The sequence below is a fragment of the Ursus americanus genome, chromosome 12 (genome assembly GCF_024610735.1).
Source record: "Ursus americanus isolate L20-20 chromosome 12, mUrsAme1.1.p, whole genome shotgun sequence".
Lineage (NCBI taxonomy): Eukaryota > Metazoa > Chordata > Mammalia > Carnivora > Ursidae > Ursus > Ursus americanus.
The window spans coordinates 26875076-26902108 of record NC_142138.1 but is presented as its reverse complement, the minus strand read 5'-3'; the positions used below and the strand labels follow the sequence as shown (position 1 = coordinate 26902108).

General features: G+C 37.1%; 1 protein-coding gene and 1 long non-coding RNA gene across 2 annotated transcripts in view; one reads left to right on the top strand and one right to left on the bottom strand.

The window, feature by feature from the left end:
• The window catches only part of LOC148109160 (uncharacterized), a 67535-nt gene extending 43555 nt beyond the window's left edge, over positions 1–23980 (bottom strand). The window contains exons 1-2 of the long non-coding RNA XR_015726199.1: positions 23838–23980; positions 10760–10934 (exon numbers count right to left, since the gene is read on the bottom strand). This is a non-coding gene — a long non-coding RNA (uncharacterized LOC148109160). The remainder of the gene's footprint in view (positions 1–10759; positions 10935–23837) is intronic.
• A 365-nt stretch (positions 23981–24345) lies between these two features.
• Positions 24346–27033, top strand: part of NEGR1 (neuronal growth regulator 1) — an 812346-nt gene continuing 809658 nt past the window's right edge. Inside the window, exon 1 of the mRNA XM_045802019.2 lies at positions 24346–25062. Coding sequence (XP_045657975.1) covers positions 24887–25062 — 176 coding nt within the window. The 5' untranslated portion in view covers positions 24346–24886. The remainder of the gene's footprint in view (positions 25063–27033) is intronic.

The following is a 27033-nucleotide window of genomic DNA, read 5'->3' as shown; positions in this document are numbered from 1 at the left end:
CCCAATATGTGATCTGTTCTGAAGAATATTCCATATTCACTTGAAAAGAATGTGTATTTTGTTGTTTTAGGATGGAATGTTCTGAATATATCTGTCAGATCCATCTGGTCCAATGTGTTATTCCAACCCACTGTTTCCCTGTTGATTTTGTTTGGATGAGCTATCCATTGCTGTAAGTGGGGTGTTAAAGTCCCCTACTATTATTGTGTTAGTATTGGTTACTTCAAGTTTATTATTAGCTGCTTTATGTATGTGGGTCCTCCCATACTGTGTGCATAAATATTTACAATTATTATATCTTGTTGGATTCCTCTTTTATGTTCATATAGTATCCTTCTTTATCTTGTTACACTCTTCATTTTAAAGGCTATTTTGTTAATATAAATATTGCTACCCCAGTTTTTCACTTCCATTTGCATGATAAATGCTCTTCCACATGGACACTTTCAATCTACAGGTGTCTTAGGTCTGAAATGAGTCTTTTCTAGGCAATATATAGATGGCTCTTCCCTTTTTATCCATTCTGTCACACTACATCTTTTGATTGAGGCTTTTAGTCCATTTACATTCAAAGAATTAGATAGTTACATAGTTATTACCATGTTGTTATTTATTTTATGGTTGTTTGTATAGTTCTTCTGTGTTCCTTTCTTTTCTTTCTCTCTTCACTCACAGTGATATACTTTGATTCTTTTCTCTTTATGTTTTGCATATCTATTACTTGTTTTTGATTTTTGGCTACCATTAGTTTTATATAACATCTTATGTATATCACAGTCTTTATTAAGTTTATGGTTTCTTAAATTTGAACCTAGACTAAAGCACTAAGTTTTAGGTATGTGGTGTCATACTTTATATCCTTTTATTTTGTGAATCCCTTGACTGATTTTCACAGATATATTAATTTTATAATATATTATAAAACATATTTTATAAGCTTTTGTGCTTCCTATCTTTTTACTCCTACTTATTGTCCCCCCTTTCCACTCAAAATTTCCCCTTTAACATTTCTTATAGGACTGGTTTAGTGGTCATTTAACTTTTCTTTGTCTGGGAAACTCTCTAGCTCTCCTTCTATTCTGAGTGATAGTTTTTCTGGATAGAGTATTGTTGGTTGCAAGATTTTTGTTTTCTTTCAGCACTTTGAATATATCTTACCACTTTTCTCAGGCCTGCAAAGTTTCTGCTACAAAACCAGATGATAGAATTATGGTGTTTCCCTAGTATATAACCCTTTTCTATGGCTGCTTTTAAACTTGTCTCTTTATCACTACCTTGCAATTTTAATTACTATGTGTCTTGGTGTGGACCTCCTTAGGTTGATTTTGTTGGAGACTCTCTGTGCCTCACAGATCTGGATTTGTCTCCTTCTAGACTCAGGAAATTTTCAGCTATTTATTTCTTCAAATAAAATTTCTGCCCCCTTTTCTCTCTCTTCTTCTGGGATACCTATAATGCAAATGTTATTATACTTGATGTTGTTGCCGAGTTCCCTTAGTCTATTTTCATTTTTATTATTCTTTTCTCTCCTCTTCAGCTTGATGGCTTTCCATTACTCTGTCCTCCAGATTACTGGTCCATTTCCTGCTTCCCCTATTTATTCCATATAGTGCATTTTATTTTATTATGTGTTTTTTGTTGTTGTTTCAAGTTTTTATTTAAATTTCAGTTAGTTAACATACATGTAATATTAGTTTCAGGTGTAGAATTTAGTGATTCATCACTTACATACAACACCCAGTGCTCATCACAAGCAGTGCCCTTCTTAATACCCATCACCTATTTAATCTATCCCCCTGCCTATCCCCCTCCAGCAACCCTCAGTTTTTTCTCTATAGTTAAAAGAGTCTGTTTTATGGTTTGCCTCTCTCTTTTTTCTCCTCATGTTCATCTGTTTTGTTTCTTAAATTCCACATGAGTGAAATCATATGGTATTTGTTTTTTTCTGACTTCTGACTAAGTGAATTCACTTAGCATAATACTCTAGCTTCATACACATTGTTGCAAATGGAAAGTTTTCATTCTTTTTTATGGCTGAGTAATATTCCATTGGTGTATTTTAAATTTCAGTTATTGGGTTATTCATCTCTGATTCTTTTTTATGTTTTCTATCTCTTTGCTGAGGGTCTCACCAAGGTCTTCCACTTGTTTCTCAAGTCCACTGAATATCTTTATAACCATTACTTTAAATTCTCTATCAGGCATATTACTTATAACTCATATATGTTGCATTTAAATCTCTGGCTGTGATTTTGTTCTGTTCCTTCATTTGGGACACATTCCTCTCTCCTCATTTTGTCCCTGTGTCTGTCTCTATGTGTTAGGAAAGTCATCCATGTCTCCTGCTCTTGAAAGTAGTGGCCATATGAAGAAGAGGACCTATAATGCCCTGAAGTGCCTTTGTTCATCAGAACCTGATACTTCATGGGTGTCTCCTATGTGTACTGCATGAGCCTTACTATTGTAGCTGAGCCACTTTTACCTTCAGTTCCGTCATCTGCAATGGTTGTCTCTGTCTGTTGTGGCAGGGTTTGGGCCCTGTGTTGTTAGTGGGCTAGTCTAAGGCTACCTTGGGCTTAAGTCAGACGAGGAGCTTTCCAGGGATACAGCAGCATCACACTGCAGGGTGTTTTCCCTATGTTCCTTCTGAGAAGATTTTATTGGTGGATGGGGTCTGAACTCAGACTCGATGTCTGCCTCTAGGCCACTACTGGGGCTACAGTTGGACTGGTGTATGGGTTTGTTCCCCTTTCACCAGTATAGGAGTCACTTTGGAGTGCTGCTGGCCTCTGTCAAGGCTACTTGCACACTGCCAGGCTTTTGCCACTGTTTTGGATTGTCTCCAGCAAGGGTGTATTGGAAGGGGCAGGTCTACAGAATGCAGGGGTGGGGCACGTGATGCCAGCAAGTTCTGTGAGGATCTGATGTGGGAGGGGACCTGTAGCCATCTGGGAAAACCCCAGCCAAACCTGGCTGGGTTAGAGGGATCAGATCTGTAGAAGCCAGCGGGGGTGGGGTGTGCTTTTATCAAACAAGATGGAGAGTGTTAGCATGGCAATGGTACCCACAGGTGTGTGTATTTCTAGGCTGAGGGGTGAGGGAGGAAAGTTGTGCCCACCAGCTCTTTTGTACTTGAAGTCTCCCAAAGATCCCTGCCCCTCCAGCTCATGGTCTGAGATTAGTAAGAAAATCTTCCCATAAGCCACAGGCATTTTTCAAACTGCTGTTTCTGTGATGTACCTCTGCAGGGTTTTTGTTGTGCTGTCTCTTTAAGGGCAGGACTCAGTTGCCTATGACCGTCTCCCAGGGTCAAGCCTACTGATTTTTAAATTTCCAGGAGTTAAGCCCCACTGATTATAAGAATTATGAAGCCAGGCATCTCTGGCTTTCAAAGTCAAATATTATAGGGATCTGTCTTCCCTGTGTGCATCCCTTGTGCCTGGGGTAACTGGTACTGGGTTTGCTCCTTTCCTCTCTTCACACACAACATCCCTCCCTCCCTCCCTCAGATAGTTCTGTGGGTCCTCTTAACTCCTAATCTTTTTTCTGCCCTTTGTGCCCTCTTTGATGTGGCCTCTCTCTATATTTAGCTGTGGAGAGTCTGTTCTGCCAGTCTTCGGGTCATTTTCTGGGTCATTTACATTGATTTGGGTATTATCTAGTTATAACTGCAAGACAAGGTGAGCTTAGAATCCTCCTACTCCACCACATTCCCTGAAATATTGCTTTAATTTTTTATTGTTATTAGGATAACTTAAGTTCTGTTTCTGTCTTTTTTCCTTTTTCTTTTTTTGTCTATTTGGTATTTTTTTATTTGCTTACTTGTTCTTTGTGCAATATTTAGTAGTGAAGAAGGCAGTCTATAATTCTACATTTCTTCATTTGAATTCCTGCTCTGACATTTATCAGCTATGTCATTGGTCAAGTTATTTAATTTTCTATGACTCAATTACTCAATATCTAAAATATATTCTCTTACATTGCTGATAGGAAAGTACATTAGTATAAACACTTTTGAACACTCTCCTATAGCTCTTCTAACATTGAACTAATGTTTATATATATATATATATATATATATATATATATATATATATATATACACACACATATATACACATACACACATATGTAGAAGAACACGTAGAAACATGTAAAAGAATGTAATCACAGATTTATTTATGATAGCCTAACACTGAAAGCATTCCAAATGTCTCTATCCCTAGAATGGGTAAAAAAAAATGTGGAATATTCATAAAATAAATTCCACACAGCAATGGAAAACACTACACTAGTAATACACACAGAATAGGTGCATCTTAACCATAGTGAGAGAGAGAAATTCTATACAAAATAATACAAATCATTGCTTAATTTATATTACTTTGAAACAAGCCAAACTAATTTATGATGATAGTTGTCAGAATAATGATTACTCCTCAAAGGGGATACTAACTGGAAAAGGCACAAGGAAATGTTCTAAAATGATGGAAGTGTTCTAAATCTTGATCTGGGTGGCAGTTAAATAGGTTTTGATGTATGTAAGCATTTATTCAGTTGTACACATTAGATTTATGTACTTGCTATATGTAAAATGTACCTCAAAATAAGGTAGGTAATTAGGAAAAGCCTGGGTAAATGATTATTTCGAAAATGAAATATTTTAATCAAAAGGATTCCAAAGGGGCCCCTGGATGGCTTAGTTGGTAAGCATCCAACTCTTGATTTCAGGTCAGGCATGATCTCAAGCTCATGAGATGAAGCCCCATGTCAAGTCTGCTTAAGATTCTCTCTCTCCCTCTCCCACCCTCTCCCTCTGCCCTTCCCCTCTTGCTCTGGTTCTCTCTCTCTTAAAAAGAAAAAAAAAAAAAAAGATTACAGCACCCCTGATAAATCACTTTTCTCTGCTGTTCAATATGTAGCTACACCCCATTTATAGCTATTTAAATTTAGGTAAAATGTATAAAAGTAAAAATTCAGTTCATCAGTTGCTCTAGCCACATTTTAAGTGTTCAATAACTATATGTGGCTAATGGACAGCAATTCTGGCAACAAAGATTTTTAAATGTTTTTATCATTGAAGAAAGTCATATATAGCCAACATTTCCTTTCAGCCTTTGCGATCCCTGATATGCTAGAAAGGACACAATATTCATGTATTTAGGTACATACAAAAGAAACTAGACACAAACCTTATGTCTGTCACAAAAATGAATTCAAAATGGATCACAGACTAAATATAAACTGGAAAACTCTAAAAACTCAGAATATAACATAGAAAAATCTAGGAGAGCATCGGTTTAGTGATAGGTTTTCAGAACCAACATCAAAAGTATGACCCGTGAAAGAAAAAATTAAAGTTAGATTTTATTAAATTAAAATTTTCTGCTCTGCAAAATATGCTGTAAAATGAATGAGAATGCATGCTACAAACTGGGTGAAATTGTTCACAAACCACACATATAATAAGAGAGTTGTATCCAAATATAACAAAAGTTACTTAAAATTCAACAATAAAAAAGCAAACAACCCAATTCAGTATGGACAAAATGATCTGAGCAAACATTCCACCAAAAAAAAAAAGATAAATAGATAACCAGTAAGCATATGAAAACATGTTCAATCTCATTTGTAATTAGGGAATTGGAAATTTAAACAACAGTGAGATACCACTTCACACCTATTAGAATGGCTAGAATCCAAAGAACTTAACAATACCATATGCTGGCAAGGATGTAGAGCCACAGGAACTTAAATCATTGCTGATGGAGACGCAAAGTGGTACACCAGCTTTGGAGATGTTTGGCAGGTCAGCAATTGTGCTTCTGGGTATTTTTCCAAAAGAACTGAAAAACTGTGTCCATGTAAAAACCTGCACATAACAGTTTATACATCTTCATTCAAAATCACTTAGAAGCAACCAAGATGTCCTTCAACAGGTGAATGGATAAACTGCGGTGCATCCATATGACATATTATTCAGTGATAAAAATAAATTAGCTATTAAGCCACGAAAAGACACATATGAACCTTCAAATCACATTGCTATGTGAAAGAAGCAATCTGAAAAGGCTACATACTGTATGATTCCAATCAAATATTATTCTGGAAATAGGAAAACTATAGACAGTAGACAGATCAGTAGTTGTCAGGGGTTTGGGAGTTGAAAGAATAGGTGAAACAAAGGGGACTTTTTAGGGCAGTAAAACTATTTTTTAATGATGCTGTAGTAGGTGGGTATATGATACCATGCATTCGTCAAAATCTGTAGAACTTTATAGCACAGAAAGTGAAAAGTTTGGATGAAAAATTTTAAAACATCTCCTTTAAGATATGGAGAGGTTCCAGGATGGAAAGCAGATGGTGACAAAATAATTTGCTATTTCAAATGTATGAAACAATGTCACCGAAGGGGGTGAGAAGAAAAGGTGCTGACTTTTTAAGTAACTTTGAAAATGAGTGGAATTGTAAGACTGAAGTCAAGAGAACTACATATAAGCCCTGTGTTCTAGTTAATAAAGTAGTTTCCCATGGAGGAATAGGCTAACAAATCTGATACTGTTATACATGTAAATGGAAATTGAACAATTAAGTAACTAGATGGCAGAAGGTGGGAGGGAAGTTTCTCACTATTTGGAGTGGGAATTTCCAGAAAACTAAGAGGAAAAGTTTAGAATGACTCATATGCTAATGAAGTAGACTTGGAGATATCAATATGATGTCATGTTTTGCTTAATATAGATGCAAATACATATAGAAATATTTCTACATGTGTGGATATACACAGGTTAGCATAAACACGTGTAGGTCTTTGCTACATCAGCTGACGTGGGCTAGAAGCAATGACACCCTGATAGAAGTGAGCACACCTGGTAACCATTTATGGGTTTCTCATATCATTCTCCAACTACACACACACACACACACACACACACACACACACACACACACACACACAGAGTTTTTATAGAGAATTCCTGCCTCCTGGACTGATGCAAGAAATATACAAGATGAACCTGTTCGTCTAGAGCATCTAGTAGTGCCAAAATGTAAAGACTTTCTCAGAAAATATGAAAACAACCTCGACTGATAGGGATATATCAAAGGATCTGATGAAAGACCTGTCAATTACCAAAGCTCAAATAATTTGAGCAATAAAATAAAATAAAATTTGACACAAATCAAATATCTGATGCAGAATTACAAATATTTAGTGTAGATATTCCATGGGAGCCTAAGTCCTCATTTTTTACATATGGCTTGTACAAGTAAAAGAGAGAGAGACTGAAACTGTAGTGGAGAATCCTGACAAATACCTTTTGCCAGGTGATCAAGGTCACTATCAACAGTGATAAATCATTTTAATAGTACGTGCCCTTGACAAGGTGTGACTGAAATGGTACTTTGCCTCTAAAGTCCTTTTCTTAAAAACTTATAACCTTAGTCTATTCATGAAAAAGGTATCAGACAAATTCCAATAGAGGAGCATTCTACAAGATACCCGGATCAGTACTTCTTAAAACTGGCCAGGTCATCAAAAACAAAGGAAATTTGAGAAACTGTAACAGCCAAGAAGAACCTTAGCATATGTGACAACTAAAGGTAAGGTAATATCCTAGATGGATCCTGAAACAAAAAAAGGACTTTAGGTAAAATGTAAAGAAATCCAAACAAAGTATGGACTTTAACGATAATGCATCAATAATTGTTCATTAATTATTCATTGTTCATTAATTATAACAAATATATCATACTAATGTAAGGCGTTAATATAAGGGAAATTGTATTATCTTCTCAATTTTTCTGTATATCTAAAACTGTTCTAACAATAAAGCCTATTTAAAAATAAGATTTATAGTTTTAAATGTAATACACTCTAAGAATTCATTTTTAAAAAGCAAAACATTAATTTTACAAATCTACGTATGTGCATATCTATCTACCTATCTACATATGTATGTATATATGTGCAATCTCCAAAATATGAATCACCAATGAATTTCAGCAAAATTAGTAATCAAAGAAATATTAACTAAAATACAAATAAGATAATTTATCAAATCAGAAAAAATAGACAACTCACAATTCTTTGCTAATAAAAGATTAAATTGAAATAACTTTTTTGGAGAACAATTCTCCAATATATTCAAAGCTTATCCTTCTGGCTTGTGCCATTGGATCCAGAGAGTTTAATTCTAGTAATGCATTTTAAGGATCCATATTAATTTATTTCTATGTAAAGATTTAGCACTGAATTTGCTCATTGGTTGTTTTAAAATGGCAAAAAATAAAATGACCTAAGTGTTCCAATAATAGATGTGTTAACTAAATTATAGCTACACAATTACACATAGCTACACAATGGAATATCATTCCAGAATTAAACCTAACATTTAGAAATATTTAATGACTTGAAAATCTGGATAAATTAAAATATTTTTAAATATTAAAAAAACATAAAATATTCAGTTTTATGAACTCAAGTAAACATATTTGGTTGCTAGCCTCTACGATGGGTCTCAGAGTGATCTTGCCTCCTGGTATTCAAGAAGGGCCCTCCCACATCAAATCAAAGATAAAATTGTACAACCATTTATACATGACAGAATTATGATGCATGACTTCCAAAGCTGGGTCATAAAGGCATTTTGTGTTGTCTCTTGGATTGCTCGCTCAGAAAAAAGCTCAGGGAAAAGCATATAATATGGATAGACAGATGATGATGATGATGATAGATGAAAATAATTATAATTTCCATTTCTAAAAATGATGGCTCTGTATATATAAAGGTTCCTTTAATTTCTGAATGAGTTAAGGGTGTGAATATTGTGTTCTGAGACAGAACTTCACTCCACATAGGAAAGGGTGGACCATTGCACTAACCTCTCATAAAGAGATCTGGATTCTGTAGATCAGTCTAGGTCAAAACTGGGACAGCTACCAAAGATAACACTGAAGAGAAACTGGAGTGGGAAATTGGTTCATCAAGAGTCGTTCTCATGGGCAGTGATTGTTTATATCCAGCTCCTCTTTGTATATCTGGGCTCCCATTCTGTAAGTGAAAATATGTCCATCTTCTTCCGCGCTTTTTTTTTTTTTAAAGATTTTATTTATTTATTTGACAGAGATAGCCAGCGAGAGAAGGAACACAAGCAGGGGGAGTGGGAGAGGAACAAGCAGGCTCATAGTGGAAGAGCCTGATGTGGGACTCGATCCCATAACGCAGGGATCACGCCCTGAGCCGAAGGCAGACGCTTAACCGCTGTGCCACCCAGGCGCCCCATCTGCGCTTTTTTTTTATAAGTTATTTATTTATTTATTTTTATTATTTGAGAGAGAGAGAACGAGAGAGCACAGTGGAGAGCAAGGGAGAGGGAGAAGCAGAGTCCTTTGCTGAGCAGGAAGCCTGATGTAGGACTCAATCCCAGGACCCTGGGATCATGACCTGAGCTGAAGGCAGACGCTTAACCAACTGAGTCACCCAGGGTCCCTGAAAATATGTCCATTTTACAAGTGGAAAAATCTGAGGCAAATGGAAGTGTACCTTCCTTTCCCAGGGTTGAATAATATTCCATTAGGTATATGTACCACATCTTTTTTATCCATTGATCTATTGATGGGTGTTTCGATTGTCTCCATATTTTGGCTATTATGAATAATGTTGTGATAAACATGGGAATGTATATATCTTGTCAAAATTCTGTTTTTATTTCTTTTGGGTACATACCCAGAAGTGGAATTGCTGGATTGTATGGTAGATTTATTTTTAATTTTTTAGGGACCTCCATATTGTTTTCATAGTGGTTCCAGGTTACATCCCCACCAACAATATATAAGGGATCCCTTCTACACCACATCTTCTCCAGCACCTATTGTTGCTTGACTTGATGATAGACATTCTAACAGGTTTGGAGTAATATATCATTGTAGTTTTGATTATATTTCCCTGATAATTAATGATGTTGAACATTTTTTCATGTGTCTGTTGGCCATTTTGATGTTCTCTTTGGAGAAATGTCTTCTGCCCCTGTTTTAATTAGATTGTTTGGGGTTTTTGTTGTTGCTATTGTTGTTATTGAGTTGACTGAGCTCTTTATATATTTTGAATATTAATCCCTTATCCAAATATATGGTTTGCAAAAATTTTCTCCCATTCTGTAGACTGTGTGTGATACAATAAATTAAAAAAATACCAACATTATCTGAATGATTAGTTAACAGGTGAGCAAAAAGGAATGTTGAAAATTAGTTATTTAGGTAATAGGGAATCATTTTATGGTGAACAGAGATCAAGCATTTTCAATTCCTTTTTACTGGTACATGGTAAACAATAGACAAAATTTTGGTACTGATACATGGTAAACAATAGACAAAATTTTGTTTAATATTTATTCCTTTAAAAAATTAAACTTAATATAGGCTCACTAAAAATAATTTTTAACAATATTTAGATTTAGAATATTAATTCTGAGATATGGTAAGGTTCTTTGATGAAAAACTTAATAATGACAAATGTGTGATACTTAAAGAGAAAAGAGAAACAGGTTTCAGAATTATGTTTAAACAAAAAAATTTTGTTGATTAAATTGCTTTAAAACTTAACATTTTATATTACAGCTATGATTAACAAATATTTTTAAAGAAATATAAGTCACTTGTGTTTTTATCATTCAGTTTGCTTACCAAAGTAAAAAAATAGATAATATACAAGTATATCAAATAATAACCTATAAAAATAGTTAATTAAAAAAAAACTTACCACATTTGGCATATAAGTTCTCAGTGAATGTTTGTAGTGGGTTTTGTATTGTTTTTTCATACATTATATCTATTTTGTCTTAAATCTTCTTGTCTTGGTACTGTTTTTCTTGTTAAACTTGATAGTGACAGTGGTGTCTCAGGTCATAAGATAATTCGGAGAAATCACTAGTCATCTAGAACAAAAATGTTTTTGAAATAAATACATTTGTGTGGTGGAGTCATGATAAATATAAATACCAATTATCCGAGAAATAATTATAATAAACACTAATTCATCATCACTTCCATGCTGCTGCCTCCATTCTGCAGTGAAAATTGTGTGGAACATTAGGAAATCAGTCATAATGAAATAAAGTTGGTTTCAGTCTCCAAAAGCCATGTGATCCTGCACCACAAAATAACACACTCATTATATATGAATAATCCAGATAAATGAGTCATTTAGGAATGCCAAAATTGGATTCTGAATGGTGATATGGCCAACAGAAAAAGCATTTGGAAAAATGAGCTAATCAGACTACGAGAAATTTTGCTGTTGTCTGGCCACAATCCTTCTCTCCTTTCTCAGAGAATCAGGACTAAATATTATTAAGAGTTCCTAATAGCATCTGGATCTGCTTTTTGGAATATGGATAATTAGATCATCCATGAATTATCACAAATAAATCTTACCTTATAAATCCAATTAAAACTGACAGATAAGTGTAAGTGTAGCCCCTAGATTATAATTACAGAAATAGAGCATAATTTTATTTGTTCAAAGGCCTGATCATTTACATGCCTCATGTAGAGATTGTGGAGGCTGGGAAGATATCCTTTAGACTGCAGACATTTCTCAATAAAAAACTATTTTCATGAGTTTCATAAAATATTCTTTCAACCAATACCAGTCCCTTAAATATCTTCCATTATTAATAAAGTGTGTTTGTGCACATGCATTTGCGTGCACATGCATTTGCATGCACATGACAGGAAAGGATGTGTACCAAGAAAAAAGTAAAGCATTTACTCTCCTACCAAAATTAGAGTCTAGAGACATTTTAATTCTTTTAATCCTGTAAATCCAACTTTGACTCTTTGTTCATTATTCATAACATATCCATGTGTACAAATCTCCATTTCATAGTCCAAATAAATATTTCCCTTAAACTCCAAGAAAAAAATGAGTTTGTGTGTTTCTTATATTGAATGATGTATTTTTAAACTATGACATTTGAAAAATAATAATTATAATAAAACAGAAATCAATTATGTGGACAGCTCACATCCAGTCAGCATATCCAGAGGAACTGAGAGATGGAGAGTAAATATTGAATGCCCAAGAAGGACTGGGATGACCTGTGATCAGGTAGCATCAATCCACACTATTCAATCAGTAAAGATACACTGTCCAGCCAATTATTCTGAAAATAACCTTAAAGGTTACATGTTATTCCAACCCTGCTGGCTGGAAAGAGTTGGAATAGAAACCAATGAAAAAGATTTGTCTCTGATCCTTTACCACTAGGTAGCTAAAATTTGGTAAGAATTGAGGTCTCCTGTCCTCTATTTCAGTTTTCATTTCAGGTATTATCATTTAACTTAAAAATACTGATTAAAATTAGCTACACTCATAAAAATTTTGACTTTTTCTTCATCTATAGCCATGAGGTCTTCCCACTGTATATAGCCATCTTCATGTTTATTTATATTATAATCAAGTCTTTCCGATTGACTTAGACAAATCAACAATAGTGACAGAATTGCAAAAGTAAAGATTGATAGGGACACAGCCATTTCAGTGGTATTATATAAACACAGCCTGGGTGTTCTGAAATATTTACTGGATCAGAAAAGTTCCGTAATTAAGAAAGTTCATTAAACGCTAAATTTTCCTCCTTAGGTTAATGTTTCCCTTGTAAACATTACTGACATTATATTCTACAGTGGTAATGAACAATCCCAGTTCAAGAAACATACTGAGATAGGAGATATGAAAACCTAGGTTGAGCTAACCAGAAAAAATAAATTTATAATTTAAAAAATGAATGCAGTTATGTATTAGGAACGTTGGATTAGATGTACTTTACCGCATTCTTTCCACTAAGTACATTAAAAACTTGGCACACGTAAAACAAACATAAGAGGACTCTTAAAGGTAGGGAAGAGAAGACCAACTGGCTAGGAACCTAAGGATCTGAGGAACAAAATGGCTCTGCATTCCTTGGATTTTCCTTTTCCCTCATGAATTATGCCAGACTGGGTGATAGAGAAGATGGCAACACAGAAATGCCAATGAGCATAGACAAAAAACAAAACAAAACAAAAAACAAAACCAAACCCTGCCAGAAAAAGCCTCCTTTCTCTAGCCAAAGTACCAGAAAAGGGGCAGCCTAGCAAGAAGAAAGCTTTTAGACAATAATTGCTCTAGTCCTGCCAAATACCACTGAGAAAATTGCATCCCTACACCACCTTCGCCAGCAAAGGTCCATGAGGAGAATTGCAGTCTCCCAGGCTGCAACAAAACTTACCAAATTTCCTTTCCTGCAAAGGTAGGTAGAGGTAAAAGGTGCTGGGGTTTGAGAGGAGGGGTGATATTAAAAACGGTTGAGTGGACTGATAGCAGCTATACTTGTGGCAAGCACAGCATAATGTATAGTGCTGTGGAATCAGCATGTCGTATACCCAGACCTAATGTAACACTGTGTGTAAACTATACTTCATTAACTAAATAGATATGTATATAAATACATACATAAACAAATAAATAAATACATAAATATAAAATAATACAATACAATAAAATAAAATAAAAATGGTTGAGTTGAATGGGCAGGATTTTCTTCCCCACCAGGCAGTAAAGACACACCCCTGCCCATCCCTGTTATGACGGTGTCAGAGGAGACCCAGTGGAGAGTCAAAGATTTCACTGTCACTCATAAGTAAGGCCATTCCCCCCACTATGGTATTGGTGGAGGCCATGTAGAGAGCAGTATCAAGGTGCAGTTCCCCTCCCAGACATTGTAGTATCAGTGAAGACCTAGTGGGAACCTGAGTTTCTATACCAGTCCACTAATAACATGGAACCCCTCCCCCTTCTTCCCTGGGTGGGAAGAGAAACTTCCACCCTGATCTGGCATAAAGAGGTGGTACTTTTCTTCCCCAGCAAAAGTGTGTCAGAGGAAGACTACTAAATAATTTCCAGTCTCATAAGACAATACCCAAGTAATGAATTTACAATAAAAAAAAATCACTTATCATACCATGAAACACAAAAATTTCAACTTGTATGAGAAAAAAAAATCAACAGATGTCAACACCAACATGACACAGATGTTAGAATTATCGGAAAAGAATTTTAAAGGAGCAATCATAAAAATGCTGTAACTAACAAGGAATAACATGCTGGAAACAACTTTTTTTTAAAAATTTCAACAGAAATGTCTCAGCAAAGAAATAAAAAATACAAAGAAAAACTAAAATGACATTTTATTTTATTTTATTTTATTTTTTTAAAAGATTTTATTTATTTATTTGACAGAGAGAGAGACAGCCAGCGAGAGAGGGAACACAAGCAGGGGGAGTGGGAGAGGAAGAAGCAGGCTCCCAATGGGGAAGCCTGACATGGGGCTCGATCCCAGAATGCCAGGATCATGCCCTGAGCCGAAGGCAGCCGCTTAATGACTGCACCACCCAGGCACCCCCAAAAATGACATTTTAGAACAGAAAAATAGAATAATTAAAAACTCAATGAACAGGTTCAACAGTAGAATGGAGAGGACAGAGTAAAGAATTCGCAAACTCAAAGATAGAATAGTTATTACTTAGTTTGAACAACTGAGAGAAAATAGACCGGAAAAACAAAAACAAAAACAGATCCTTAGGAAATTGTAGGACTGTAACAGAAGATCTAATATTTATGCCATTGGAGTCTTGAAAACAAAAGATAAAAAGAGTGGGACTGAAAAAGTATTTGAAGAAATAATGATTGATAATGTTTCAAATTTAGCATAAGATATAATCTATAGATTCAGGAGGCTCAGAAAACCCCAAAACAGGCTGAACCCCAGAAAATTCATAGTAAAACTTTTGAAAATAGCACATGAGAAATAACACTTTACCTATAGGAGAAAAACAGTGTGAATAAAAGCAGATATCTTATTACAAACCATGAAGTCCAGAAAGAAATGGCCACATTTTTCAAGTGCTAAAAGCAAAGAACTGTCAACTCATAATTCTATACTCAGCAGAAATATACTTCAGGAATAGAGGAAAAATCGACATTGTCAGATGAAGAAAAACTAAGACATCAGGAAAGAACAAGGAACAACAGAAAGAGCAAATATATGGGTAAATATAACCAAATTTCCTTTTCATCTTGAATTTTCTAAATTATTTTAATGGTTGAAGCAAAACTTATAATACCATCTGTTATCAATGTATATAGAAGAAATACTTAAGGCAATTATACTATAAATGGAGAAGCTAAACAGATTTAAAGGGATGTAAGGTTTCTACACTAAATTTGTAGAGGTAAGATTTTGAAACTAGTAGACTATGACAAGTTTGGTATATATAATGTAATACCTAAAACAACCATTAAAAAGTCTATATATACAAAGAGATATGCTGAAAAATACTATCATAAATCAAAATTCAATTCTAAAAAGTTTGAACCCTCTGTAAGGCAGGAGAAAGGAAAACAAGCAAAAAACAAAGGGAACAACCAAAACCAAAAATAAGAAAATAGTAGAATTTATCCTGGTTTATAAATTAGTAAATTAAATATAAATGGTCTAAATACATCAATTAATAATGTAGATTGAGAGTGGGTTAAAAAAAAAATGACCCAGCTATATACTGTGTTTAAGAAATTCACTTAAAATGTAATAATATAGATAGGTTGAAAGTTAAATAGGGAAAGATATGCCATGCAAACACGAATCAAATGAAAAGAGAAGGGGCTCCATTCACATCAATGAAGTACAGTTCAGAGTAAAGAAACTCACTAGGGACAGAGGCAGAGACGAACATTACTTAAGGAAAAAAGTGGTAATCCATTACGAAAATATAGCAATTGCAAATGTACACGCATCAAACAACAGAACTGTAAAAAGTGTGAACCAAAAACTGATAGATCTCAAAGGAGAAATAGACAAAACCTAAAATTACAATTGGAGACCATGCCATCCATGTAATAACATTTGATAGAACAATAGAAAAATGGCTTGGTCAATATTAAAAAATCAATTAATGTAATCCTCCATACTACAAAAGAAAAAGATCACATGACATCAACTGATGCAGAAAAAAGCATTCAACAAAATTCAGCATCCATTTGTGAAAAAACCTTTCAGAATATGAGAAATACAGTAAGAACTTTTTCAGCTTGATAAAGATTATTTACCAAAAAATCTTACAGCTAATATCACACTTAATCGTGAAAGACTGAATGCTTTCATCCAAAAAATCAGGAACAAAGCAAGGCTCTCCACCATCCCCCACTGCTATTCAACCTATTACTAGAAGTCCTAGCTACCACAATAAGCTAAAATAAATAAATAAATAAACAAACCAACAAACAAGATAAAATAAAAGATGTACAGAATGGTAGAAAGAAATAAAACTGAAAATTGTTCCTATTTGTTGATGAAATATGGTTTATCTAGAAAATCCCAAGAAATGTGAAAAATAAACTTCTTAGAATAAGTGAGTTCAGTCATAAGATACAAGGTAAAAACATAAAAATTAATTGTATTTCTATATATTAATGATGAATATGTGAAAACTAAAGTTAAATATGCAATGCAACTTTCAAGTGTTCAAAATTTAAGTAAAATATTTAGGTATAAATCTAACAAAAAAGGACTTATATGTTGAAAACTATACAATGTTGATGAAAGAAATCAAAGAAGTTTTAAAGAAAAGGAGTGATATGCCTTGTTCATGGACTGGAAGTCTCAATACAGTGAAGGAGACAATTTTCTCCAAATAGATATATAGTTTTAACAAAATTCCAATAAAAACCAAAAATATTTTTGTAGATATACAAATTAATGTAGATTATTCTAACATGTATATCAAGAGGCCAAGGAACTAGAATAAATAAAACAATTTTTATAAACAAGAATAAAGTGGGAGGAACCACTCTTATAAGGTATAACAAAGACTTTTACAGCTATAATGATCAAAAATGGGTAAGGGATAGATACATAGATCAATAGAACAGAATAAAGAACCCAGAAATAGCCCCACGCAACTGACTTATGAGAAACATGCACAAAGAATTCAGTGCAGGAAATATAGGCTTTTCAAAAATGATTGGTGTAATTGAATTGGAATAATTGAATATCCATAGGCAAAATAAAAACAAATAAAAATAATATTGGCCTAAACATCATACCTTGTATAAAATTTGACTCTAAGTGAAACATAGATTTAGATGGAAAATGATGAAGAAAACACAGTAGAAAACCTTCAGGACCTCATGCTTGGTCAGTTTTCTTAGATATAATACAGAAAGCAGGATCCATAAACTAATTTTTAAAAAATGGACAAAGTAAACTTCATTAAAATTAAAAATTTTGCTTTATGAAAAACTTTAAGAGGAAGAAATGAAAAGCACAGTCTAAAAATATTTTCAAACCACATATCTGCAAAAGGACTCATTATCTAGAATATATTTTAAAAATCACTCAGACTTAGTAAGAAAAATATTTGATTAGAAAATGGGCAAGGAGGGGTGCCTAGGTGGCTCGGTCGGTTAAGTATCTGACTTCAGCTCAGGTCATGATTTCTGGGTCTTGGGACTGAGCTGGTTAGGCCCCCACTCAGCGGGGGTCCGCTCCCCCAGCCTTACTTCTCCCCTACTCATGTGTGCACTCTCTCTCTCTCTGAAATAAAGAAATAAACCTTTAAAAAATAAAAGAAAATGGGCAAATGACATGAGGCGGCATTTCACTGAAGAAGATTCAAGGGTGGTGAATAAGCACATGAGAAGATATCCAACGTTGTTAGTTATTAGGAAAATGCAAATTAAAACCACAATGAATGAAATCCAAAATGAAAATCACAGTGAATGAGATATTTGAATTTGATATCACTACAAATTAGGAAAGCTAAAATAAAAACTAGTGGTAATAAGAAAATGTGGTGAGAATGTGGAGAAACTGGATTTGTCATACACTGGATTTGTAACATAAAATGGTACAGCCAGTCTGTGATTAGGTTGCAGGTTTCCTTGTAAAAAACTAAACATACATTTACATGACCCCACAATCATATCTCTGGGTCTTTATTCCAGAGAAATGAAAATAAGTCTGCATAAAAATCTAGACAGGATTTTTAATAGTAGCTTTATTTGTAATAGCCCCAAACTGACAACAACTAAAATATCCTAAGATAAGTGAATGATTAAACAAAGTGTGGTACATCCATTCTGCCGATGACTCTGCAATAAAAGGAAGAAACTACTGATATAAGAAACAAGTTGGATGGATCTCAGAGGCATTGTGCTGTATGAATAAAAGTCAGCTTCAAAAGGATACATGCCATATGATTCCCCTTATATAACATACTCAAAATGATAAAATAATAGCAATGGAGAACAAATTAGTGTTGATTCAAATCCTAGAGCTGACTGAGACACTGGTGTTGATAAGATAACAAGGCCACCTGAAAAATAAATCTGATCTTAGTAAACCTGCTGGGCAAGAGAGTCCTGTATATATAAACACAGTCTTTCCAAACAGTGCTTGTCATTCTACTCAGTCCTTAGATTCCACTGGTTCTAACAGAAGTGGGTCTATTAGTTCAAGGTAGGGATGCTTCAGCATTCTCATCCGCCCCAATTAAAGTTGGTTTCTCTGCTATTATAGTCTTGGTATAATTTCAAACAGCAAAGTTTTTAAAGGTCTATGATTAAAACAAACATAGACAATATCATCAACAACAAAATAAAAGTTGTCTCCTACATCCTTCATCTAATATGATTTAAGAAAAAAAACAAACTTCTTAATGCTATGTATTTGACATAAGCAACAAGAGAATTTATAACACTAACTTGAAATTTTATCAGAATAGAATATGTGGCAGTCAAGATTTGGTATCTTAATAAACTCTCTTACTTTAAACTGAGACAAGGAAGGCCTACCCATCAACATTGCAATGAATTGGAAGTATGTGTCAACTTGACTAGACTACTGTACCCAGATATTTGGTCAAATACTAGTCTTGATGTTGCTGTGAAGGAATTCTTTAGATGAGATTAATGTTTAAATCAGTGGACTTTGAGTAAAGCAGATTACCCTCCATTATGTGGGTGGGCCTCATTCAATCAGCTGAAGGCCTTAAGAAAAAATTGACTGAGGTCTCTGGGCGAAGAGTTCATTCTGGCTCTAGACTATTAAGATTGTATTGATTTATTTGTCAGAGAGAGAGTGCACAAGCAGGGGGAGTGGCAGGCAGAGGGAAAAGCAGGCTCCCTGCTGAGCAAGGAGCCTCTTGCAGGACTTGATCCCAGAACCCTGGGGATCATGACCTGAGCCAAAGGCAACCCTGGGATCATGACCTGAGCCAAAGGCAGACGCTCAACCAACTGAGCTACCCAGGTGCCCCTAGACTATCTTTAGATACAAGCTGCATTATCAGATCTTTGGGTCTAGAGCCTGCCTCCCTAACTGCAGATCTTGGGCTTGCCAGTTTCATGACTGTAGGAGCTAATTCCTTAAAATAAATCTCCGTGTGTCTGTGTGTGTCTGTGTGTGTGTGTGTATGTTTCCCACAAACTTGCAGGCCAGCTTTATTCAAGCTGGGGAAAGTTTTCAGCACTGATGTGCAAGAATGTTCAAATCATCACTGTCTGTATGAGACAGAAATGTAAAACGTATATGTCTGTCAACAATATAATGGATTATAACAGATAAATGTATATAACTATATATTTATACTATGGAATGCTTCACAGATTAAAAAAAACTGAAGTGACAATAGCCGTACAACAGCACAGAGAAATTTTAAAATATGATGTTCAGCAAAAGAATCCAGACACAAAAAAGTATATATTGTATAATTACATATTGTATAATTGATACAACTTTGTAAAAGTACATAGAAAAGCAAGCCATTGTTAAGAAGAGATGCAAAACTTAGTGGTAAAGTGTAAAAAAAAAAAAAAGGATATGATAACCATGAAATAATTTTATTGGTTGCTTTTATTGTTTTTTATGTTTTTTTATGCAAAACTAAGTAGTGAAAATATAAAGAAAATGAGGAAATGAAAACCATGAAAAAATTATTATCTCACTCTTATGGGAGAAAATGGGGGTTGGTATTAAAAATTGCTTCCAAGAGTTCTCTAGGGGTGCTAGCAGTTTTCTGTTTCTTAATCTGGGTAGAACTAAATGGAGGTTAACTTTAAATAATACTGCACTAAAATACACCTTTATACTTCATGAACTTTTCTGAAAGTGTGTTGTTAAACATGTGTTGTTCATTAGAAAAATGGGTACGTTAGGGGCGCCTGGGTGGCGCAGTCGTTAAGTGTCTGCCTTCGGCTCAGGGTATGATCCCGGCATTCTGGGATCGAGCCCCACATCAGGCTCCTCTGCTGGGAGCCTGCTTCTTCCTCTCCCACTCCCCCTGCTTGTGTTCCCTCTCTTGCTGGCTGTCTCTATCTCTGTCAAATAAATAAATAAAATCTTAAAAAAAAGAAAAGAAAAATGGGTACGTTAATAAATTAATATATGATTTTTACATTGAGTCAACAGTGAAATGACTTTGCTTTTCCTTTCCTTTATTCAATAGCCATTTCCTGAGTGCATACTCTGTAGCTGTCACTATTTAAAGAATACAAAGATTTAAGTTAGTTCTTAGTACAATTGACATTTGATGAGTAGAGGCCTGAGATGATGCTAAACATTTTCCAATGCACAGGGCAATCCCTACAGCAAATTACCTGTCCCAAAATGTCAAAAGTGTCTAGCCTGAGAAACTTTTCTGTAAAGGAATATTTTCCTGCCCCCAACAAATTTCTTGAGCTTTGTAATTCTCTCAGTGCCCTGCAAATCATTACTCTAGATAGGTGAGTTTAAGTTGGCAAGGTGTTCCAAACTTAAACCAGCTTAATTCAAATAGAGAATCAATTACGGCCCAAGTTAGAGAGCTATTATTCATATGTCCTGTTTATAAGGGCTACCTGACCAACTCTCAGGAATTACAAAGTGCTTTCATTAGCAGTTTTCATTAGGTCCTGGGACCTGTCTTGCCTAAAATTTCTCATGCCTAGACAGTAATATCATGAAAGATGTATCTGGGTCTACTCACTCATCATCAGAGAACAAATGTGAATTTACATTCTATTCTTTTTCCTAATATGAATCTCATTTACACTGTAAATATAAAGCTTATTAAACTATGAAAGCTTAAGATATTTCCTTATAACTACTTTTCCAATACCTCTGAGGTCTCAGGGCATGAAAAACAGGTATGTAAACTAATCTAGATAATGACATAATCAGTTATCACACATATCAGGCTCCGCCTTACTCTTTCCAAAGGAACTCAAATTAGTTGCACATTTTTTGGAATATTAGAAGCTGAGCTTTGAAAATAAAATAAATGAACACTCAAAATAAATGAACATGATTCCAATGTCACGTCTTATATACTCTGACGAAGAGAGTATCCTACATCCTACTATAACCACGCCAACCCTCCCCATCTAAGAAGCTCAAACAATGCTGTTACTTATTCTTGATACTTCTAGGGAACCACGTGCTATCTGAGCTGGGAGATTTTCTTTCTTGCATTTTGTTATTTGTTTTTGTTCTGGTTTTCCCATAGAAGAAGCCAAGACTGCCAGAATTTAAGTCTCGGCTTGGAAGAAATGTAGGACCGCAAAAGCAAATGCTGGAAACCTTGTAAAATCCTCTCAGAAATATGCCCTAGAAAGAATGAAGAGGAAAGAAAGTCATAGGTGCTTTTAAAATCATATTCCTCCCTAGTCAGAAGGACAGTAAAAGTACACATAGTAATAGGAGCTGCCTGACGTACATGAAAATAATCTTTCCAATAGTCTATGCATCTATAAACTAGGTTTAGTTATTGCTTCCTTTGGATGGGTTTTGTGAGACTTAAGTGCTTGGTGATCAGTGAATGTAAGTTGAGATAAAAACTAGAAATAAAATAAACTCTTTGCCTTTAAATAGAAGTGGTTCCAGTTTCCTTTTACAAGCCCGAAGGGTTGTTGTACATATTAAAACTGCTGCACAGCTCCATCCCTGGTCACAGAAATTCTCCCCCCCCCACGCCCCCCAAGATGTCAGATCTCTGGGAAACAGCAGTTACAAAAGGATGCTTTTCATAGCTTGTACTAGAAAACGCTGGCATCCCATCTCTGCATAAAATAGCACTAAACTGAGTCACAACGCCGGAAGCTGTGCCTTCTGCTTCTCTTCAATGGGATCTAGATCATTTCTAGAGAAAATATTAAATAATACAGCATAGTTTTGCCCATGCATGTGACATGCTGATTCTTCTAATCTCCCTTTTGCCCTAGATAATTTTAAGCTTTATCCATCAGTGTACCACGCGAGAAAAAAAAAAAAAACGCAGTTAACAAGATGACAGTGTTATCTAGGTATTTGGCATCAATATTAGCAAGAGTCTGTCATTTGACAATTATTTCCCTAGCATACCAGACGGTAAAGAAAATGTTTTCATTCATCCGCAAATGACTAACATTTTATTGATGTCTCAAAATGCGGTTGAATACTATTGCACTCTCAGTTTCTGAGCCGGGTTTGAGAGTTAAGCTTGAATACTAATAACATCAGTTAACTCCTGCCGCAAGCGTCTCGGTTAATTGCCTAGTATTGGAGTGTCAGTTCAGCGGGAGGTGATGCTAGTTAGGGGCTCTTGGAGCAGTCAGTCTGGGTGGTCACAGGTGATGGGAACACTTCCCTTTCCCCATTTTCCCCATATATCCTCATGCACTGCGATAAAAATCACCCTGAGCACCGATACCGCCAAGCAAAACGACTCCCTGCCTGCCTCGTAAAGAGCTCAGTCTGGGGAGGCAGCCGGATGCTGACCCCTGCAGAGATTATCGCTTCTGTGCGCTTTGCCAAAGGATCCTGCTAGCATTATGGAAAACGAGTTAGGGATGTGCGGTTTTGCTTTATTTATTTCCTCCAAGGGAAGAAGGACTGGAGTGAAGGCGAAGAAAATCTTCAAAGACTGCTTTAGGGGGGTGAAAGTGGTGGTGGTGGTGGTAGTGCGCATATTTTTTAATTACTTGTTTCTCTCCACTTCCTCGCTCTGCTTCCCAAACTCCTCACTGAACAAGACTGATTGGCGTAACTGCTATTGACTCCAGCCTTGGTTCTTGCATTGATCTGCAAATGGCCCGGAATAGCTAAAGGGTCTTGAATCTGGAAACGAGTTTAAGAAGGGAAGAAGTAGGAAAGGGTAGGGGGCGGCCCCTAGCCCGGCGCTCGGCTCTGCCTTAGGCTAGGACAGCGGCTCCCAGCGGCGGGGCGAGCGGTTAAGAGGCTGCGGCGTTGGAAGCAGGGCGAGCCTCTCTGCGCCGCTGAGGAGGAAATCTGTCCAACCTGGTTTGGAGGCTGTTAAAAAAATATAACCCTGTGACTCGTTAAACCCGAAAACTCAGTCCTGCCTAGATTCGGATGCGCTGATCATTATGCCTGATAAGCTCAAACGGGTTAAACTGCCTCTTACATAACAGGACTGCCTGGCTCTACACAATTAAAACACTTGATTGCAGTCTCTTCCCGACTGCGTCCAGCCGCGACCCGCCCCGTCCCTCCCACCGCGCCTGCGTGCCGCGCGCGCACGAGCCCGTGCACGCGCGTACTACACACTCACACACACACATCCTCACCCACCGTCCACTTCGACAGTACCTCACACACACACACACGATTTAGTGTTAGCACGCACAGGGTGGGGGGCGAGTAGCGGGCGCCCTCCCATCCATATTGACTGACCCAATAGATACACCAGCTTCTCTACCGCAAGGCCTTGCATGCACCCCTTCATGTGCCCTCAAAAAGCAGCACCCCCGCCACCGTCCCTACCTATTTCCGAAAAAGAGGTAAAGAGTGAACTAGTTGGCCTATTGTAGTCAACTTGTCGATTGTAGCGCGGCCGCCCAGAAGAGATTGGAAAAAATTAGATAAACAACAAAATCTCACAGTCCCCGGCGTCATGATGGCGCCGACTACAACTTGGAGGACTTTAAAGTTACGGTGTCTCAAGAGGTAAAACGCACCAGAGAGGGAAAGCAAAGCGCCCCTCGGCTCTCCACCTCAGCACCGACACGGAGACTATTCTAGCAAAACATCACTCTAGTGCATATGACAAGGGAAGCATTTTGTCTAAGACACATCTCTCTTTCCCCCTCACTTTGCATTAATTGTGATATACCTCCTCCTCTGGATTTTTTTTCCCGTTTTCTGTCTTTTCTTTCTTTTTTAGCCCCCCCCCCGTCACCCTCCCCCCCCCCCGCTGCATCCCCAGTCCCCGGGCGGGGTTGCTAAGGAAACGGCCGCTTGGCAACGCGCGCGAGCCCGGGGGCCAGCGGCCGCCGCTGCGCCCCGCGCTGCTTCTGCTGCTGCTGCTGCGATTGCAGCCGCCCGCCGCCGCCGCTCGTCCTGCCTCCGCCGCCGCCGCCGCGCCTCCTCCCTCACTCGCCGGCGCGCTCGCCTCCTCGCTAGATGGTGTGCGAGCCGCCCGAGAATTAGACTCACTCCGGACTCGGCCAAACGCAACCGAGAGGAGGTGTAGTGTGGTGCCAGGGGGTGGGAGGGGAGGGAGGGAGGGAAAGCGAAGAGAAGGAGGAGGGGAGGCAAAAAAACAAAAACAAAAACAAAACAAAACAAGAGAGAAACAACAGCCAACAACTAGAGGGGAAAGAAAAACAAGAAAGAAAAGAAACCCACCCCCCACCCCACCCCCCCCAAAAAAAAACCTCAAAAAAGAAAAAAAAAGAAAAAAGGAAAAAAAGAAAAAAAAAAAGAAAAAAAATCCTGTGGCGCGCCGCCTGGTTCCCGGGAAGACTCGCCAGCACCAGGGGGTGGGGGAGTGCGAGCTGAAAGCTGCTGGAGAGTGAGCAGCCCTAGCAGGGATGGACATGATGCTGTTGGTGCAGGGTGCTTGTTGCTCGAACCAGTGGCTGGCGGCGGTGCTCCTCAGCCTGTGCTGCCTGCTACCCTCCTGCCTCCCGGCTGGACAGAGTGTGGACTTCCCCTGGGCGGCCGTGGACAACATGATGGTCAGAAAAGGGGACACGGCGGTGCTTAGGTAGGAGGAACGGCGTGCTTTTCGTACTTGTCTCAGTCTTTCTTTCTGTCTCTCTTTCCACCCTTCTTGCTTTTTTATTTTATTTTTTTAATTTTTAACACTGATTAATAATGCTGGTGGTGATCACCATTAAAAAAAAAACCCACAAAAAACCCCCCAAAACAAACACACATCTCAAGAAATCCAGATGCTGGTTCTGCCGGATCCTGGCCCCTTTACGCTGGGGCAGGTAGTAAGCTGGACGCGTGATGCTAAAGCACTTTGCCGGAACGCCAAGTAGCCCGGGGATGAGTGAAGTGTGAGGTTTAGGAGGGGCAGGTGCCACTTTGAAACTCAATTCACAGGGTCTCTGTTTTACTGTCATGGGGTACTATCGGAGAGTCTGACAAGTTTATCAGGTTTGTTTCTATTTTACTCTAGCCTAAGCGACTTTTTAAACTGCAGGCTCCCTGCTCCATTTATTTTCCCTTTCACTTGGACACTTAGGCTCAATTTCTCCCTCTTTAGCTTTCTTTCTTTCCGCTGATCCTTTTCTCCCCTCTTTCTTTTTTCCCTCCTCATTTTTCTTTTCCCATTTCCGCACTTCCTCTTACTCTCCTTTTTCTCTATTGCCTCTTTTCATCCTTTTTCTGTTTTCTCTGTAGTCTTTCCTCCCTTTTCTATGTTCTCCTCCTGTTTACCTTCAGCATTCTGATTTCTGATCCTATTTAGCCCCCTTTCCTTCACTCTTCACTTCTCACCATTTCTTCTTTCTCTTCCTTGTTCACGTCCCTATTCTGTGATCTTGTCTTCCCTTTTTTGAGTCACATTTCCCATCCCTCTCCCCATATCCTTTCCCATCACTGTCACATACACATGCATGTTCCCTCTGAACCCTTCCAGTACCATTTTCTCACACTCACAAATCTCTTTCCCTTCAACACACTCACTCACATACTCTCTATTTCACATCCTCACACACACTGGCACTTCCATGCTCTAACAACCACTTTCATATTCACATTCTCTTTCACTGTTTAAAAGGCACACACTCCTTCACTGTTCCACACACTGTCACTCACACATGTGTACACATGGTCCCCCCCGTCTGTCTCTCTCTGTCTCTCTTGATCCCTTCTTCCTCCTTTCCTTCCTCCCTCCTTCCATGTTCACTTTTACTTCTTTTTCTCACTCTCCCTTCCTCCCTTCTTTTCCCTAAGCTTGAGCACTGAAATGTTTTGTCATTAATGAACATCCACAGCCTGATTTTACCCCTAAGCAACACTGCAGAGTGAGCTTCTGGAAACATTTTTTTTTCTCTTGTGAAAATATGAATTGATGATCAGCAGTGCTTAGATCTAAACAAGGCTAAACACTCTTATTCCTTCATTTCCCATCGCCCTACCTTCTCCCCCTGACACCCCCAGCTGACGTACACTTCAAATCTCCCTGAAAGATCTTCTTTCTCTCCACTGGGTGGTAGTTGGCTTGTAAGTGTGGATGCACAAAATCAGTATACATGGCATGTCTAAGGTGACAGAGAGTGGGATAGGTTTCTGTTTGAACTGTGCAACATATTTTAAATTTAACGATCAGGGATCTGGGTGTGGTATATGTTTTACACCTTCTGAAACATGCTTGGGACACCAAATTCACTTGGAATACTATTATAATTTCTGATATACACTAATAACTAATATGCTTTCGTAATATGTTATCTATGCTGCTTTAAATACAAAATGCCATTGAATGTATACAAAAGTAACATTTAATTTGTTATAACTTAGTAAAATACCTTTTCATTCCTGGTAAAAGCTATGAACTCTATGTCACGTAGAGGATATATATGAAACCCACATTTATGTTCTTTATATTAAGTTTGTTTTGGAAGTTTGAACAACAGTGGTAAGCATGAAACACTACCTTCAGAGGCTGCAAACACAGATCATGGGAGCTGCAATCTGTGTATGTGGCAGCATATTGCTTATTTGT